At 40.5% G+C, this 18,499-nt stretch overlaps 1 protein-coding gene across 1 annotated transcript in view; it reads left to right on the plus strand.

Annotated features, from left to right (window-relative positions):
- LOC122790540 (vomeronasal type-2 receptor 26-like) overlaps window positions 1-18,499 on the plus strand; it is a 57,717-nt gene that overhangs the window by 14,514 nt on the left and 24,704 nt on the right. The window contains exon 2 of the mRNA XM_044058089.1: window positions 1,275-1,398. Coding sequence (XP_043914024.1) covers window positions 1,275-1,398 — 124 coding nt within the window. The remainder of the gene's footprint in view (window positions 1-1,274; window positions 1,399-18,499) is intronic.

Here is an 18,499-nt window from a genome sequence, read left to right on the forward strand (position 1 = left end):
CAACTAAATGTATTTGCCTTTCCATTTCAGTCAGGCTTGCACCAATAAAAAATATTCCTCATTGCTTCATGCAGCAGCCTCTGAGGCCCTATTTCAAGTGACTTTTCTGTCTTCCACATAGTTGCCTTAGCTTTATTTAAAACAAACATAATGCTGAGTTGTTTTCAAAACAGCTGAGTAGCTGAGTACTTAGAATAAGATGACTTTTTTGTTGCAGTTTGGCGCTCAGAACTCCATCTATGGGCAGCAGCATGTAGGAGTTCCCTGTTCATTTAAGTGAGTAAATAAAACAAATTAATTAGGATAGCATCAGTGTACCATGGTAAAATAAAAAAAAAAAATACATAATTCATTTTTTTTTTCTTTTTCCACTGGGCAGCTGCTGCCCAGCAGCAAGTATCATGAGCTGCCCCTGATTAATAGAGGATAACCTCTTCTGATTAAAAGGTTACGCTATATTTTCCCCAGATGGGATGGCATTGGTATATAGGTGTAACTAATGGCACCAGTAATCTGAGAGAATATCGCAAATGCATAAACCTGGCAGATGGCTGTCATTCCTGTTAGCTGTTTAGGAACCTGATGGAAACTTGCGCCTTGCGGTGCATAACTGCACGGAACCAATCCAAAGTGCATCATGCAGTTGTCTGGCACACCCCTACAATAACTCTCACATGCTGTTGGAATATCTCAGTTGCCAATATACCACAGCAGAGGCATCCCTGTGTTTTTAGTGGGAAGAGGTAAGCATACAGACTGCATGGTGACATTTGGGATGCACATATCTTTTAAAGAGTTTACACTAGCTCTTTGTCTAGCCTGTATTTGTCTGTGATGCCCTGATCTGACAGCTGGTTTAACTGCAGTCCGGCCCATAGCTGTGCTGCTCTTCTTCCAGCCAATGGCCCTATTTGCAAATCGTCCTCTATTACGGCTTATAGCATTCCGGGTGGCAGGACTGCTTCCGTAGTCTTCTCATTATTGAGCATTTTGTGCTTCAGTCTATTTATTTTTTAGTTTTTAAAAAGTTTATCGGATGCCCGTGCCATATGTTGCTGATGAACTAATGGTGTCTACTGCAAAATGATGTCTGTTGCTACTTGTGGGAAGATGTATTGTGACATCATTTGGTATGGACTTATTAATGTTTTTATCTTATTATATTTTACATTTGTATGTATGCTTGCTGCCTACTGTCCAAAGACTGTTAAAAGTTACTTTATAAACATTAGTGTAAATTGATTAATGCACTGATGCATTTCTGCTCTTCTTAGATTCCAGTTTCAGTTTGCAGTGAAAGCTGTACTGTGGGTTATCGAAAAGCCACAAGGCAGGGCCAGCCAACCTGCTGTTTTGATTGTAAACCATGTTCAGAGGGACAAGTTTCAAATGGGACAGGTAACTGTATCTATTATGCATACCATTAACTACCTCTTAAGTGCATTACATATATATACTTTATAAAATTTTGTGAGTACTTAGCAAAATTATCATAGTTATACTTTTGCATAACATATTTTAAAACTGAACTGTGTAATTTTATGTTTTATTTATTTTTTAATTTATTTAGTACAGAGCCATTCATCATTCAAAATAAAATTTTCTGTTAAATACACACTGCAAGGAAGTTCAGTAAAATAATGATTAATAATAATTATGATGCCTATCTCCAAAGTTCTATCTTAGAATATTTATATTTTTTGGAGATCACATATGACCATTTATGACCATTTATGCAGGATTGTATCTGGTAAGACATATACATCACCCCCATAAATATAATCTTCCTGTTTATTTTAAATATTTAAAGGGAAACAATGACTGTTGTCTGTATGTGTTGCTTTGTGTGTTGAATATACATAGATAAGTGGGGGGCACACTTACATGTGCACATATATATGAGTATGTATGTGTCTGTGTGTGGGCGTGGGTGTGTGCTTGCTTTTGTGCATGTGCACTTGTGTGTTTATGCATGTGTCTGAGCATAGACGTGTGTGTTTTTGTATGAATATAGGCCTATGTGTGCATGTGTGTGTGTTTATATATGTGTCTGATCACATACTTGTGTGTTTTTGTATGAATATGGGCTTATGCACAAATGTTTGCTTGTACAACTGTCTGTGTTTATGCATGTGTGTGTGTGTGTGTGTGTGTGTGTGTGTGTGTGTGTGTGTGTGTGTGTGTGTGTGTGTCTGTGTGCGCGCATTTGTGTGTGTGCGTGTGTGTGTGTGCGTGTGTGTGCATGTGTGTGTGTGCATGTGCATGTGTGTAGATCTTTGTATGCCTGAACATGTGTGTGCATATGGGTAGGCAAATGCGCATTTCTGCTTGTTGTGTGTGTGTGGAGGGGGGGGTTGGGGGTGTGACTTTTTAGTTGTTCATGAACTCTATGCTCTATGTCCATTGCTTTTCTCAAGGTTTACATTACAAACTCACTTTACAGATAATCACCATAATAACATTTGAAAACATTTTCATGTCAGCATGTTTTTATTTTATAATATTATCGTATTTGTAGCACAAGTTGCCCTGTTACAGAAATTGTGAAGAAGGTGAGCAGAGGAAAGATGAAAATGCTCAGAAAGTCAGAACTGAAAAAAATATGTTGTAGGCTGGTACATTTCATAGAAATACAATATGCTGACTAAAATAACATTTTAAATGGATAAACAAATGATGTTCAAAGACACATTTCCCAAGTTTCCATCCATCTATCCACAACCCATTTTCCTATTTTTGTACATGGGGTCAGGGTTTCACTTCGAGAGTGACAATCATCTAGACTCTCTTCTATAGCCCCAGAATTGTCTATAGAAGAGGGCAGAACCTTAAAAGTTTGTTTGAGAGGGGTAGGATTCCAGTTGCCAGAGCCCCATGCATGTATAAATGTGAGAGTTGCTCCCAGTGTAGATTTATGGAGGTGGGTAATACCTTCTCCATTAGAGGGAGAAAATACTACATAAATAAAAGATTTAATTGTGCCACCAAGGGAGTGATCTATTTTCTACATCGGTAAAACTGATCGTAGATTCAAGGACAGGGTCTATGAACATATTTACAGCATCAGGAAGCTAAAATTGGAGAATGCACTGGCTAGGCATGTGCACAAATACCCTCAGCATGGTTTCAAGTTTAGAGTGATTGATCAGATTGAACAAGATCCTAGGGGGGGACCCCTCACCCTTAAGCTAGAACTGTGCAAATTATTATGGCAAATAAAATTGAATGCCTATAATGTACCAGGACTAAGTGATTTATGTTCTTTGTCTTGTGATTTAAAACTGAAGAGTCTGCAGAGGTAAATGAACATTTCTTCTGTACATTTGTTTTGTTTACATCACTGAACCTTAGTATTTTTTGTATTATATTAGTTAACTGACAGGCTGGGTAATAGGGGATATATGATTTTACTAGTGGTTAGTTCTTTTAAATGAATTGCTCTTTTAAATGAATTGTTCATTTTGCATATTAATTATTTAGTACAGTTTTTAAACAAAGTTTTTTATATCATTTTCTTAAGATCAGGCCATCCTCAAGGTGCATGTTTATTCTTGGTCAGTTTTATTCATGCTTGCTTATTTATTCAAGCTTATTTATTTAGTATTTGTATTTATATTGAAATGTTTTTAAATATCTGTACTTTTGCTTTTAGAAGCTAATTGATGTTTAGCATGTGACATTTTAAACAGCTACACTTTAAATAGCTGCATTTTACATTAGTTCTGTTTGTCTGATGAAGTCCTGCTCATAGAAGCAAGATGAAAGCGCTTACACAACTTGTTTTTAGGAATTAAAACTTGTCTTCTTGTCACCTGTGGTTGTTTTTCAGCATTTGTTGCAGTTATTGTTTACAAGTTTGAGAGTGACAATCATCTAGAGCCAAGTTTATACTTCTGGGGGGTTAGCCTCACCATGGACACATTTCCCATGTCCCAAGGCTAATGGCTTAAAAATCCTAAAGCAAATTTGCAGTTTACATTTGAGGTTAAAGGAATTCTTGGCTCATATCTGATCCTGTTTTTTTCCGCAATTGTTAGTAACTTTAAAGAGAATTGTAATACACTAGGAAATGTCTTTTTTCAAAATGAAAATGCACGAATAGTGAGCTAACCATATTACAGCTATATCATTTTTCAAATATATGTATAAATAACTGAAAGATAAAAATAAAAAAGCTGCATTTTTCTTGCCTTTTAGGTAAATGTAATGTGAAAGGAAATATAACTTCCATCACATTTGTTTAAATATATTTGAAGTTAAAATGAAACTAAAAATTGTTTTCCAAATATATGCAATTTAACAATGCTGCTGCTTGAAGATTTTAGGTACATACAGGATACATGGAAAATTTTAAGTAACCAGTCAACTAGCATACTTTTGGGTGAGAGGAAGCAACTAGAAAACCTAGAGAAAAGCCACATAGTTGCTGAGCTGGAATTTAAACTTCATGCTTACACAAACAGAACTCAGGATTGAACTTCAGAATCTGGAGTCAAGTTTTAAGGCCAAAATAGCAAGACTCTTTGCTATTCACAGCATTTTCCAATTAACCATTTCAGTATCTCTGGTTATTTTAAATACTACCACCTTTATACTAGCCTAATTGCCTACTATTAGTGAAGTGTAAAAGTCCTAACACAAGACATAATGTTTGTCTTTCAGCTTTTTCCCGGTAAGGGGTCACCACAGCGGAACTCCGGTCCGCTAATGATTGGCAGTAGATTTTTACGAAATGCCAGCTCAATGCCGAACCTTCAAAGAAGGCATGCCCATTTACACACGCATGTCCTTCGAATGCTACCCAACTGTGGGGAGGACATACAGACTCCACACAGAAGGCACTCCCAAGCCACGCCAAGAATCGAACGGGAGAACCTCTTGCTGTGAGGTAACAACTCTACCGCCGTACCACCGTGGCATTCCTACTGCTGTACCACTGCGGCATTGCTACTAAATTATAGGAGAACTGTTACAGCCCAGTTGAGCTCATAATATCAGCCTTGGGTGCTGTGTTTTTTTATGAGTTTTTATTGCAGAATCGTTTACATAAGAGGGTCTACAGAGCTTTATTTAACCTTTATATGAAGTCAGGTACTGGAATTTCTCACAGCTCCAACATTATTAGCATTCTTTAAGCAAGGGTAGTTTATATTTCTTTTGCAAGATTAATAGGTTCATAGGTTCATAGGTTCATACTAGGCTATCTGCCCTAGGGCATTTATAAGCCTAGCCAGAGTGTGCTTGGCTTTCGCCACCCATTTTAAATTAATTTTGCTATGCCTTTTTTTGAGGTTAGTATACTGTGCCTCTGTCTAACAGTGACACAGAAGTGATAGCCAGGGTAAACATACCATCTCCCATCCACTCATCAAGATTCCTCTTGAAGAGAGTCAATGTGGGACTCTGCCTAACCTGGACTGGGATTTTATTCCAGAGTGAAGGGAGCCTCTGGGTTATGAATCTGTCCCTCCAGCATGTCCTATTTATTTCAGTGCTGAGGTTCAAGTCTCTCGAGCGCGTAGCTCGATGGGATTTGGATTTTCTGAGGTGCAGCATGTCCATTAATTCCGGGTTGGACATGGCTTTATACGTCAGGCACAGATCGCCTCTGAGCAGGCGGTATGCCACTGAGTAGAGCTGGAGGTTCTTTAACCGGGCAGCATATGGCATCTGTTTGAGCCCTTTGATCCTCTTGGTGAGGTACTTTTGGGGTTTTTTCCAGTTGCTGCAGGTGTCTGGTAAGGTACATCCCAAAAGGGGCATTGTACTCAATTATGGGCCTGATGAGGGATGAGTAAAGAGGCACGATGACCTCCCCTGATCTAGATGTGAATCCCTTCATGATTAGGTGGGCTATATAAAATGTTTTTCTAACCACTTTGGCCACGTGGTTGTCAAATGAGAGATTGTATCAACTTGGGTCCCCAGGTCCCTAATGACTTCTTCTGTACTTAATGGATTACCACCTATGAGGTAATTTGTGGGCCCTTTGTTTTTGCCAAAGGGGATGACTATACACTTTTTGGCGTTTAGCTTGAGGCCATGGCTCTGGCACTAGTTGTCTGTTTCTATGAGGCCCTTTTGGAGGATGCTTGTGTTGGCTGGAGAGTTGATTATGGCGCCCAGTTTGCAGTCATCTGCGAACTTGGTCAGCCACAGTCCTTCCGTGTTGGCCTGTACCGCCGAGAAATATATACCGAACAAGAGAGGTCCCAAGACTGAGCCTTGTGGGACGCCACTTGTAACTGGTTTGGAGTCTGACATGGCTCCAGCAATTCTAACCATGTGGGTTCTGTCCTTGAGCCAGTTTGCAACCCATCTAGTGACATAGGGGTTTATATTTAAGCTGGTGAGCTTATCTATAATGCCCAAGTGGGGTATTGTATCAAAGGCTTTTGCGAGGTCCAGGTAGGCTGTGTGGACCACCTTCCCTTGTCAATGGCCTTGGTGACTGTTTCAAAGAAATCGACCAGGTTTAAGAGGCAGGATCTGCCCTTAACAAAGCCAAACTGGGTAGGATCCAGTGTCTGTAGGTCCCCAATATCTTTATTTATGAGGTCCATGATGATCCTTTCCATAGCTTTGCAGACCAAGCTAGTCAGGCTTATGGGGCGATAGTTTCCAGGATCCGTTGAGGCACCACCTTTGTGGAGAGGGACCACTGTTGCTGCACGCCACTCTTTGGGTACATATCCTGTAGTAAGGCTAAGATTGAACAGTAGTTTTATGTTTGGGTTTAGCTCTTCTTGGAGTTCATGTAGGGCGCAGCCCGGGACACCATCTGGTCCCATTGATGCTGTGTTTTTGCTTTGGAGAGGGCGGCTCTTACCTGAGCATCTGAGATGTCAGGGGCAGCACTCTGTTGGGATAGATATTTGCCCTTTTGGTGGGGAGAGGGGAGAAGTTTGCACTGAACCTGTCAGCTAGGATGTTGGCAATGTCTGTGGGCTCGGTGTATTTTTGTCATTTTGGACTAATTCTGAGCATATCTGGGAATTCCCACCCAGGTTCCTAACATAACTAAAGAAAGCCTTGTGATTATCCTTAGTGTCCTGTGCAATTTTCCTCTCGAAGCTGGCCTTAGACGATTTTATGAGTGCCCGTAGTTTTTGCTAATACTGATCAGAGATGCCTTCCCTTTTGGGATTTTGCTCTATCATGTAGTAGCTTCCTCCTTCTATTGTATAGTTTGTTTATGGCTGGGGTCCACCAGACAGGACGCCTGCCTTTGGAGGATTGGGTCTTGGTTTTATTTGGGATTGCATGATCCATGCATTCCTGAAGGTGTTCATAGAATGTGTTTATAAAGGATTCTGCGGTCTGGGCCGTATTTTCCACAGGCCCGGGGGCTTTGAAGGATTTCGCCTCGGTTTTGAGGCGTGTGAAATTTGCTTTAGAGAAGTTTTTCAGTGTGGTTTTCTGGGCAGGGGGTGGGGTCGGGATGTGAATATCCAGTGAGATTAGTTTATGGTCTGATCTTACCAGTGAGGGATACACTTCTGGTCTGGAGCATAGTGTCCCCATGTTGGTGATGATCAGGTCCAGTATGTTTTCGCCTCTTGTGGGAGTGGTAACAAGTTGTTCCATAGCATTTGAGTTTATAAATTCTAGGAACCTTTGGGCTAGGGTGTTGGAGCTAGAGTAATGCTCCCAGTCTATGTTTGGGTAGTTGAAGTCGCCCAATATAATGGTGTTTGGAGAGACCTTCATATTTTCCAGTATTCTCAGGAAGGCCAAGTGGGGTTCCTGTGTTTGGGAGGGTGGTCTGTAGCAGGCTATAAACTGGAAGGCAGTTTTACCCACAGTTAGTTGCACATGGATAGTCTCTGATGCTTCGTGCTGTGCCACCAACCTGGAGGTGTGGGTATCTTTGTCGAATATTGATACTCCCCCTCCTTTTGTGGTTCGGTCCAAGTTTTACGGCCGAAAAGCATGGTATGAGGTATAACCTGGTAGTGCTGGGGTGCTCTTGGGAGCCTTGAACCAGGTTTCTGTTACTGCACAGATATCGATGTTCTCCATGCTAAGGAGAGTTTCGAGTGCATGCATCTTGAGGTTTAGACTTCTGGCATTGAGTAGCATTACTCTTAGTTTCTTATCCCTTGTGATACCTATGGAGGTGGGTTTGTCTTTGAGCCTTGCCTAAAAAGGCAATATGGGGTAGCAAGAGCCTTTGCCAATATCCGAAAGCCCAGGGGTGACAGGTGCAAGCCGTCCCTAGCGAAGCATCGTGGCTTGTCGAGCATGTCATCCCAGGCTGACAGGCATTGATCCCCTTTGAATGACACCAACACTTAAGCCAATTGTTGAAATTGATCATCTTGTCTTCATATTGTGGCATCATTCTTGGTGAGGGTAAGATGCTACTCAAGGTCAGGGTCATACCGGCCTGGGCTATATGCTCAGAGAGCTCCTCTATGTCTCTTTTCATGTAGTCCAGGGAGGTACGTCTCAGGTCATTCACACCAGCATGGACAATAACTGAGTCATATTTGTACTTGCCTTGGAGTGACCTGAGTGCTTGTGTTATGTGGCGGATCCTAGCACCCGACAGGCAGCTCACCGTGACCTTCTCCTTGTTCAGCCTGGTGAGCGGGACGTCAGTGTGCCTGACGATAGAGTCACCTATTACAAGTGTATCAGGTGTGTTGTTTAGCCTTAAGGGCTGTGACTGTTCGGCACACTGGCTTTGTGAGCTATGTGTTGCACGTGTTTTGTTTTGGGGTAGTGGTTGCTTGGGTGTCTGCTTTGGAGGTCTCTGCTGCTTAGGCAGATTTTTATTTAGAGCCTCGGTATGTTTTGTGTGTTTATGTGTTTGGTTTGTTGTCGTGGTAGGTCTATGTGAGACTGGAATTGTAATGAGTGTGGTTTCCTTCTCCTCCTGACTGGTTACGCCAGTACTGAGTTGAGAGAGCTTAGCCTCCAGTTTGGCTATATGGTTGCATCTCTCACATGTGTTGGAATTTGTTGGGAGGAGGAGAGGGTTGTCTGTGTACATGAGGCAGTTGTAACATTGCCTCAAGATTCCCAGATTCACCAGCTGGACCGGAGAGGAGATTGACAACTGACCTTTGGACATGCTAGAATAGTATTGGGAATTCCTTTATAATTGAAAAAAGGGCCAATGGGGAACAAGGTACTCAAGGGGAGTTTGTGAGGGTATAGTGCTTTTAATTTTTTAGAGCTGACTTATATAATTGCTTTAGTGAGCAAGTGCCAGGTAACTTAAATGCAATGTGTTACAGGTAACTTAAATGCAAAAACGACAAACAGTAACTTTCTTTCAAGTGAAACAAGGAAATAAGTACAGTAAGCAATGCAGATATCACTAGGGATCCACAGAAGTGCTAAAAGGCCACATTTTAGGTGGAATTAGCATTTCAGGGAAATAAACAAACAACAAGCATACAAATAAAGCTAGATTCAGCAGGCCTGGATCTAGTCTATACTACAGCAAACAAGGTGTACCAATTTCAGTAAGAAACAGTTAGAATATGCAGGCACTATAAGCCTCTAACCAGAAATTCCCTGCTCAGAAGGGCAGAGTCCAGCCTCCTCCCACAAGAGTGCAGACCGCAATCCTTCTTAACGTAAAATAACTGGCCTGAAGCCCAAGTGCTTAAACCAGAACTAATACACTTTTAGAATAACAGACACTGAGCTCTCAATCAGCAGTTCCCAACTTAGAAGGATGTAAGCTACCTGTCCTGCCACCACAGTGCAGGCCACAAACCTTCCTAATGTAAAACAACTGGTCTGAAGCCCAAGTGCTTAATCCAAAAGACTTAGAAATGATAGCTACACTTTAATCAAGTTACTACCAGCAGTAATAAATACAACTGAATACTTTAAAGAATGCCTGGATTAGTGCTCAAGTTATACAAACAAAGCTAGATTCAGCAGGCCTGGATCTAGTCTATGCTACAGCAAACGAGGTGTACCAATTTCAGTAAGAAGCAGTTCAAATATGCAGGCACTATAAGCTTTAACCAGAAATTCCCAGCTCAGAAGGACAGAGTCCAGCCTCTCCTCCCACAAGAGTGCAGAACACGAACCCTCTTAATGTAAAATAACTGGCCTCAAGCCCAAGTGCTTAAACCAGAATTAATACACTTTTAGAATAACAGACACTGAGCCCTCAATCAAGTGTAAACTTAGACATAATCTGCATAGCTGCAGTGATCTTATGTCACTGTTTACACAGTTTATGTTAAAAGTAACCTGCAGATAGTACCACCATTTTTTTTCTCCATTCAGTATTGGGTAATACATAATTTTCAAACAAGATTTAAAAAATGTCACAATATTCTTGTATTTGTTTAGTATAGAAAACTTAAGGATCCTTCACATCTACAGCTCTACTGTGACCAGTTCATGTCTGAACCAAAGCAACGTTACACCAATGAACAAACATAAATAGTACTGTTACCAGTCCAGAGTAAGTAATATACTCAAATGACTGAAACAAACAAATCAGAGTAACAGAGTAGAACTCACAGGATGCAAAGAAATATCTGAAAATGTCCATAACAGAACTTAAAGTAATGAAAGTGAGAACAGAAGTGTAGAAGAGAATAGACATAATTTTCAAACAGATAAGTTAAAGATTCAGTAAGAACAATGTGTTTTCTTTTTTATTTTTATTTTTGCAATACTGGGTAGAAAGTCTAATAAAATGCAAGTTGATCATCGAGGTGAATTTAAACTAAAGCCATATTAGAATCATCAGAAGGCACTGATTATCTATGTTCTGATAAGAAATCACATAAATGGATCTATAATGCTGTAAAACAAATTAACAAGAGAGATTGTGAAGATTTATGTTTATAGCTTTACATTAAATCATTGGATTGACTACATGCTGCCCCACTTGTATAACTATGCTTCATACACTCAGCTCATGAGAAGCTCCAAAAAATCTCCTGATTTCACTGGTGTTATCTGACCAAGTTCTATGTAGACTGCAGCAGGTCACTAATGTACACACATTCTAGTGGAAATAATGGGATATGTGTAGAAAGACACATGGAAAAGAACACTGCAGAGCAGGTAAAGTGCATGTTATCTGTCTAATACACACCGTCAGGATATATAGATATACAGCAACACTGAACAGAACATGTTTGCATGTTTTTGTTCAAATACACTACATGTATCTATTCATGCACCTTACCTTGCTCAGATAAACCCGGAGTACCTTACTCATGTTCCTTGCCTTGCTCACATAAACCCTGAGTACCTACTCATGTTCCCTGCCTTGCTCACATAAACTCTGAGTACCTACTCATGTTCCCTGCCTTGCTCACATAAACCCTGAGTACCTACTCATGTTCCCTGCCTTGCTTGCATAAACCCTGAGTACCTACTTATGTTCCCTGCCTTGCTCACATAAACCCTGAGTACCTTACTCATGTTCCTTGCCTTGCTCACATAAACCCTGAGTACTTTACTCATGTCCCCTGCCTTGCTCACATAAACCCTGAGTACCTACCCATGTTCCCTGCCTTACTCACATAAACCCTGAGTACCTACTCATGTTCCCTGCCTTGCTCATATAAACCCTGAGAACCTACTCATGTCCCCTGCCTTGCTCACATAAACCCTGAGTACCTACTCGTGTCCCCTGCCTTGCTCACATAAACCCTGAGTACCTACTCATGTTCCCTGCCTTGCTCACATAAATCCTGAGTACCTATTCATGTTCCCTGCCTTGCTCACATAAACCCTGAGTACCTACTCATGTTCCCCTCCTTGCTCATATAAACCCTGAGTACCTACTCATGTCCCCTGCCTTGCTCACATAAACCCTGAGTACCTACCTGTGGCCCCTGCCTTGCTCACATAAACCCTGAGTACCTACTCATGTTCCCTGCCTTGCTCACATAATCCCTGAGTACCTACTCATGTTCCCTGCCTTGCTCAAATAAACCCTGAGTACCTACTCATGTTCCTTGCCTTGCTCACATAAACCCTGAGTACCTACTCATGTTCCCTGCCTTGCTCACATAAATCCTGAGTACCTACTCATGTTCCCTGCCTTGCTCACATAAACCCTGAGTACCTACTCATGTTCCCTGCCTTGCTCATATAAACCCTGAGTACCTACTCATGTCCCCTGCCTTGCTCACATAAACCCTGAGTACCTACCCGTGGCCCCTGCCTTGCTCACATAAACCCTGAGTACCTACTCATGTTCCCTGCCTTGCTCACATAAACCCTGAGTACCTACTCATGTTCCCTGCCTTGCTCAAATAAACCCTGAGTACCTACTCATGTACCTTGCCTGCTCTGCTCACATATACCACAAGCATCTACTCATGTTCCCTGCTCTCTCATTTTATGACATGAGTTCATCACCAAGTGTAAAACAGATGGTGACAAAGAGAAGCTTCATTTTGTTTGTCAGCCTCCATGCACTTCTTTTTGGTTTAAGTATGAGGAAGCCCATCATTTCTGCATTTCTGCATCTTAATTCAGCCCATACAAGAAACCAAAAAGACCATCTTCCCATATGGAATACTGTCTTCTTATATGGAATACTGTCTTGCGCTTAAACAGGACACATATCACTTTTCCTTTTCCCTTTCTTCTCCATGGGATAAATATAGGAATAATGAAGTTACCATCACTTCACAGACTACTTCTAAAAACAAAACAAAAACAGCTTGCTGTCTTTATTTACTTCTTAAAAATGTATGACTACTTTCTTGCTAATACCCTGGCCAGTATTTTAGCATATACACTCATTAATTAGACAACCTATAATTTGCTGTGTCATTTGCACCCCCACCCCATCCTTGTGTGGAATTATCACCTTCACCATTCAAACTGATACTGGCATTGTTACCTTTTCAGCATAAATATTAAATATTTTACTGACTTATCCTGTCACCTCTCTTTCTGTGTAAAAAGCCTCTTTTGTGTTTAATCCATATCAAGTCATTTTGTTGACTGCCATCTGCACAGAGCATTTGATAGTACTCTTTGGCCATCAGTCTTATTTCTGTATCCTTTTCTACATCTTAACCATATTAATTTTGTTTTTTTTACCAGATGCCTGCTTCTCCGCTTTAGTTTCCCTGCAAAACACTTGCTCTGATTTCTCCATATTCCATCAAATATGCCTTCTTTATTGGACTTCTTTACTATTTTCCACATATCTGTAATCTATTTCATGTAATAAATCATAATCCCAACATTCCTCAAAAGTGCATGTTTCATTTTACTTTGTTGAGATCTTTTACACTTAGTGACTGCCTGCGTTTCTGTATACCTTTCAGTTTCCTTTCTAGTTTCATCATCTTCTGTTTCCTTTCTTTTCTACTCTCATTCATTATTCTCACATATAGTTATACATTAATACTGGTCCATTACACCAGCCTTATTTGAGCTTTCTCTTACAGACTTTTATTTAAAACAGCCTGTTATACTTTTTTATTGCCTTTTTTCTTTCTTCTTTATTCTACTTCCATTGCTTTCCTGCTAATTTTCTCCATTGTTTCATCTGACCTTATGGTTCACTGCCAAGAGAAAACATTCATCATTTGACATTCTCCTTTCTGTATTTTCAGTTCCATCTCTCCATCTGTGGACCTGTTCCTAGATCAGAAAAGGTAGCCTGCAAATAATCTTTTAGAGAGAGGGTAAATTATTTCACTCACAGATATGTTTTTCTCCAAAGACCCCTTTGTCTCCCCTTTGTGCAATGCTTTCTAAGCGATCCCTATCTTACCTATAGTGGGACTCACTTTTCCAAACAGTCTACGGCTGGATTTATGGTAACACATATGCTACTATAGGTAAGATAGGGATGTCTTAGAAAGCATTGCAATGGGGAGACACTATAGTGGCACTCACTTTTCCAAACAGACTACTGCTGGATTTATGGTAACACATATGCCACTATAGGTAAGATAGGGATCTCTTAGAAAGCATTGCAATGGGGAGACATTATAGTGGCACTCACCTTTCCAAACAGACTACAGATGGATTTATGGTAACACATATGCCACTATAGGTAAGATAGGGATCTCTTAGAAAGCATTGCAATGGGGAGACATTATAGTGGCACTCACCTTTCCAAACAGACTACAGCTGGATTTATGATAACACATATGCCACTATAGGTAAGATAGGGGTCTCTTAGAAAGCATTGCAATGGGGAGACATTATAGTGGCACTCACTTTTCCAAACAGACTACTGCTGGATTTATGATAACACATATGCCACTATAGGTAAGATAGGGATCTCTTAGAAAGCATTGCAATGGGGAGACACTATAGTGGCACTCACTTTTCCAAACAGACTACTGCTGGATTTATGGTAACACATATGCCACTATAGGTAAGATAGGGATCTCTTAGAAAGCATTGCAATGGGGAGACACTATAGTGGCACTCACTTTTCCAAACAGACTACTGCTGGATTTATGGTAACACATATGCCACTATAGGTAAGATAGGGATCTCTTAGAAAGCATTGCAATGGGGAGACATTATAGTGGCACTCACTTTTCCAAACAGACTACTGCTGGATTTATGATAACACATATGCCACTATAGGTAAGATAGGGATCTCTTAGAAAGCATTGCAATGGGGAGACATTATAATGGCACTCACTTTTCAAAACAGACTATGGCTGGATTTATGGTAACACATATGCCACTATAGGTAAGATAAGGATCTCTTAGAAAGCATTGCAATGGGGAGACACTATAGTGGCACTCACTTTTCCAAACAGACTACGGCTAGATTTATGGTACCACATATGCCACTATAGGTAAGATAGGGATCTCTTAGAAAGCATTGCAATGGGGAGACACTATAGTGGCACTCACTTTTCCAAACAGACTACAGCTAGATTTATGGTACCACATATGCCACTATTGGTAAGATAGGGATCTCTTAGAAAGCATTGCAATGGGGAGACACTATAGTGGCACTCACTTTTCCAAACAGACTACTGCTGGATTTATGGTAACACATATGCCATCTTTATCACTTCCCTATTTGGCTAACTTATCTTGGATTTGCTTTCCTTAAAATACCTCTAAGATAATCCTTGCTTTTCCTCATTTATTCTCTTCCTACCCTCCATACCCAGTTCTGTCTTCTACCTTATTCACTTTTTAATTTTCCTGTTCCGTAACTCTCTATGTCACATATAACCCTTCTGAAACAAAATTACTTTAACTCTTTCACCATCCTCCTGACAATATCTGCTTCTGTTTCTGTGTAAACATTCCCTGCTATCTTATTTCTCATTTTTGATTTTTGTTTCCTGCAATAATGTCCCATGTTTTCTCACCCTGTCTTTCCTACTTTTCATGTTTTCCCACTCTGATGTTCCTCCGATATTTCACATGTGAATCTACTTCCCAATGAGAGGGAAAGTCACCCCTCAAATGGTCATTGAGATATATAATTCATAATACATAATTCTGATATGCTTTTTAAACTCCGTATCTCGCTTTTTTACAATTGCAATCATAGAATTCGATTCCAGCACATCTCCTTGACACTACATAGTCCGGTGCTAATTTCCTCAGTTGAAATGGACAAAACTGAATGGCTTGAGTATACAAGTACAGACTGATGCTTACTCTACAGTTCTGAGAAATTATAATACTTACAAAATGCAAAAATGTGCTTTTATTCAGGTTTAAAACCATACTGAACCCCCTTCACCACCCTTACTTTAATATTCTCATTCTTAGTTTACCGCACATCAGAGAAACAGTAATAAGATAAATCAAAAGTAAAACTGTCTCACACTTCGTGCAGGAGTCTGCAATCTCAGATGATGAAAAGCCTCAGTATAATAGCAGCAAACACATATAATTATGATCCAACATGAATGAACAATAACAATTTCATGAACAAAGCTTAAGCAAATATGCCCTGATCACTCCAGTACTGAGTATTCATATTCTGTAAGCTTTTTGTTTTTCTGTTAAATTTTACTTAAGTCCCAGTCATCCACTTAATCCCACTTCCAAATGAGGGCCAAACCTTTATGTGCTTATATCGTGATATCATCTGACAGCTATCACAGAGTATTAAGGCTCTGAGGTGTGAACAAACTGCTTTCTGTAGATAAGTGTACAGGACTGAGTCATTCTACATCCATTTGTCTACTGAGAGACATTGTGCCAGTCCCTTAACTAGACAGTGCTTCTGGGTATCTCCTCAAAAAGAACACTTGTGCTCAGTGGGCTTAATCCAGTTTAAAAAATACCTTTCTATGATAGTTTATAGAACAGAGATGATCTTTAAACACCACCTTAATATAGTGGATATGTTTTTCCATCTCCTACCACCTTATAGTGTTGTAATGGATTAAGTGCCTTAACCTTGAGTAATAATTACACCATTTCCCTTCTCTCTTCTCATTTTCTCATTCCTTTCAGCCTAATGTACTTTCGTCCACTTCCTGCTCAGTATTCTTATACTCCTGTCTTCCCTCAGCCATTCATAACAATAGTCCAAGTCATAAGATAAGATACTTTGGACCATGTCTTTTATCATGTTTTTACTTGTTCTGGAGCCTAACCCAGGTTTAGGCAATTCTTGAAATTTCTCTTAACATAATGACCCTATTACTTCTTTTGTCTTTTTCCCATAATAGGCCATCCTAAGGTAACCCATGCCTGCACAGTTTTTCTCCCAACTGCCGAGCAGTGTAAAGGTCCATGCCCCTGCAAGTGTGTGAAATGTAAAATGTCAACACACAAGAGTGAGTTCGCTCAAATTTCCATGTACCCAACACCACACTCCCTGACATTGTAAACCCCCAGCACAGTTATAAAAAGTAAAACATTATTTTTTTTTCTAAATCCTGATATAGCTGCCCGTATTTGCGCGTGTGTGCTCAGGCGTGCCCATTGCTTAGCTGCAGTTAGCAATCACGGCATGGAAGAGCATAATAAGGAATATCAGTGAACAAAATGTAAAGTTATAAAGGAACCTGACATATAATTGTCCGCAGTTAAGCAGCGCTTTACCCAGCAATGTAGTTGCCCATAGCTAAATAGCACTTTACCCAGTGCAATGTAGTTGCCCATAGCTAAATCGTGCTTAATCCAGCACAATTTAGTTGCCCATAGCTAAATAGTGCTATACCCAGCGCAATCGGTTTGTGCGGAGGTGCGCGCCACACCAACCTGCCCACAGTCAGGTAACGTGCAGCAACGTGGAGCAAAGTTGCTTAAACACAGTCACGCCCCCTAACCTGTCTAGACAGTAGTAAAATAAAAGGCAATGATAAGGTTTGAACCCATGACACTATGCACCATAATCAAAGTACTGAACCACTAAGCCACGCCAGCTTAGGAGAAACATCCCCTGTTAACATATATATAGTAATAAAAGGTAGATTAACCATTGCTAAGCAGGGCTGCAGTCAGCCGGGAATATTCAAAAATGGCCAGTCACAGAAATGTGCGGGAAATGCGGCATATTTAAGCTGCATATGCGGGAATACTCGCCATTACTGATTGTAGCTCTCATCTGCAGTTAGAATGTCTGGTGTCAGTGAGGGAACATGCTTTAGAGCGCAACACTGGGGCATCGAGGAGTCAAGATACATGGTTTGGCTCCTAGTCCATTGGCATGAGACTCGACTCCTGGAGGGCCAGTTCCAAGGAATGGAGTATAAGGCAGAGGCTTGGAATCGGTTGGCTCATGAACTCACCAGTGCCACTGTCATCCCAAGGACTGGTGAGCAGGTCCGTCACCACCATGCAGACCTGAAGAGATGCAAGCAGGACCTTCTGAACCAGTGGATCCAGGAGGCCCGTCAGATGCATGATGCCCCACTACTAAGTAGGTAGCTATGGAATGCAGTATGTAAGACAAGCTAATATACTCTAAATAATGGATAGATATGTCTCAATATCCCTTCATTTACTCCACAGCTGCAGGTGTTCCTGCTATGAATCAGCAAGCCTATGCAGATAGGCTGCTAAGTCTGCGCCACCAGGCAGGTTAGTAAATATTCAGCATGTATTGTTATATAAAATATGTGAGAGAATATGACAAAAGTGTCATAACAGAGCATAGTAACCCATTAATAAAGGTAAAATAAGTGTGGAATACTATCTCTGCATGTACTGTCAGATAATATAAGTGAGCAATCTTGAACAACGGTGTTGTAACCCATCAGTAAAGGTATAATATGTCCTGAATAGTTCTCCCATATGCACTGTAACATCAAATAAAGGTGAGAGCCTGTGGAAAAGAGTGTTCAATGTAATTAATAAAGGTATAATACTTGGAGTGTGTCTGTGTCAGTAACTTAGAAATGTTGTTGTACCCTTGCATCCAATAAATAGTACTGTTGTATTAAGTGCTGTCAACCCACAGTTCTGCAGTCCCATTTAAAGTGGATGAAGGAAGTGCCAGTAGCTGTGAAGCATATAACATAAATTCCCTGAATAAATCCTCTGCATGTACTGTTACATATCAAAAGTCAGACAGCCAGGAATACAGTGTAGTAAC

This window comes from Protopterus annectens, chromosome 16.part0 (assembly GCF_019279795.1).
Source record: "Protopterus annectens isolate FY-2018-M chromosome 16.part0, PAN1.0, whole genome shotgun sequence".
In the NCBI taxonomy this organism is placed as follows: domain Eukaryota; kingdom Metazoa; phylum Chordata; order Ceratodontiformes; family Protopteridae; genus Protopterus; species Protopterus annectens.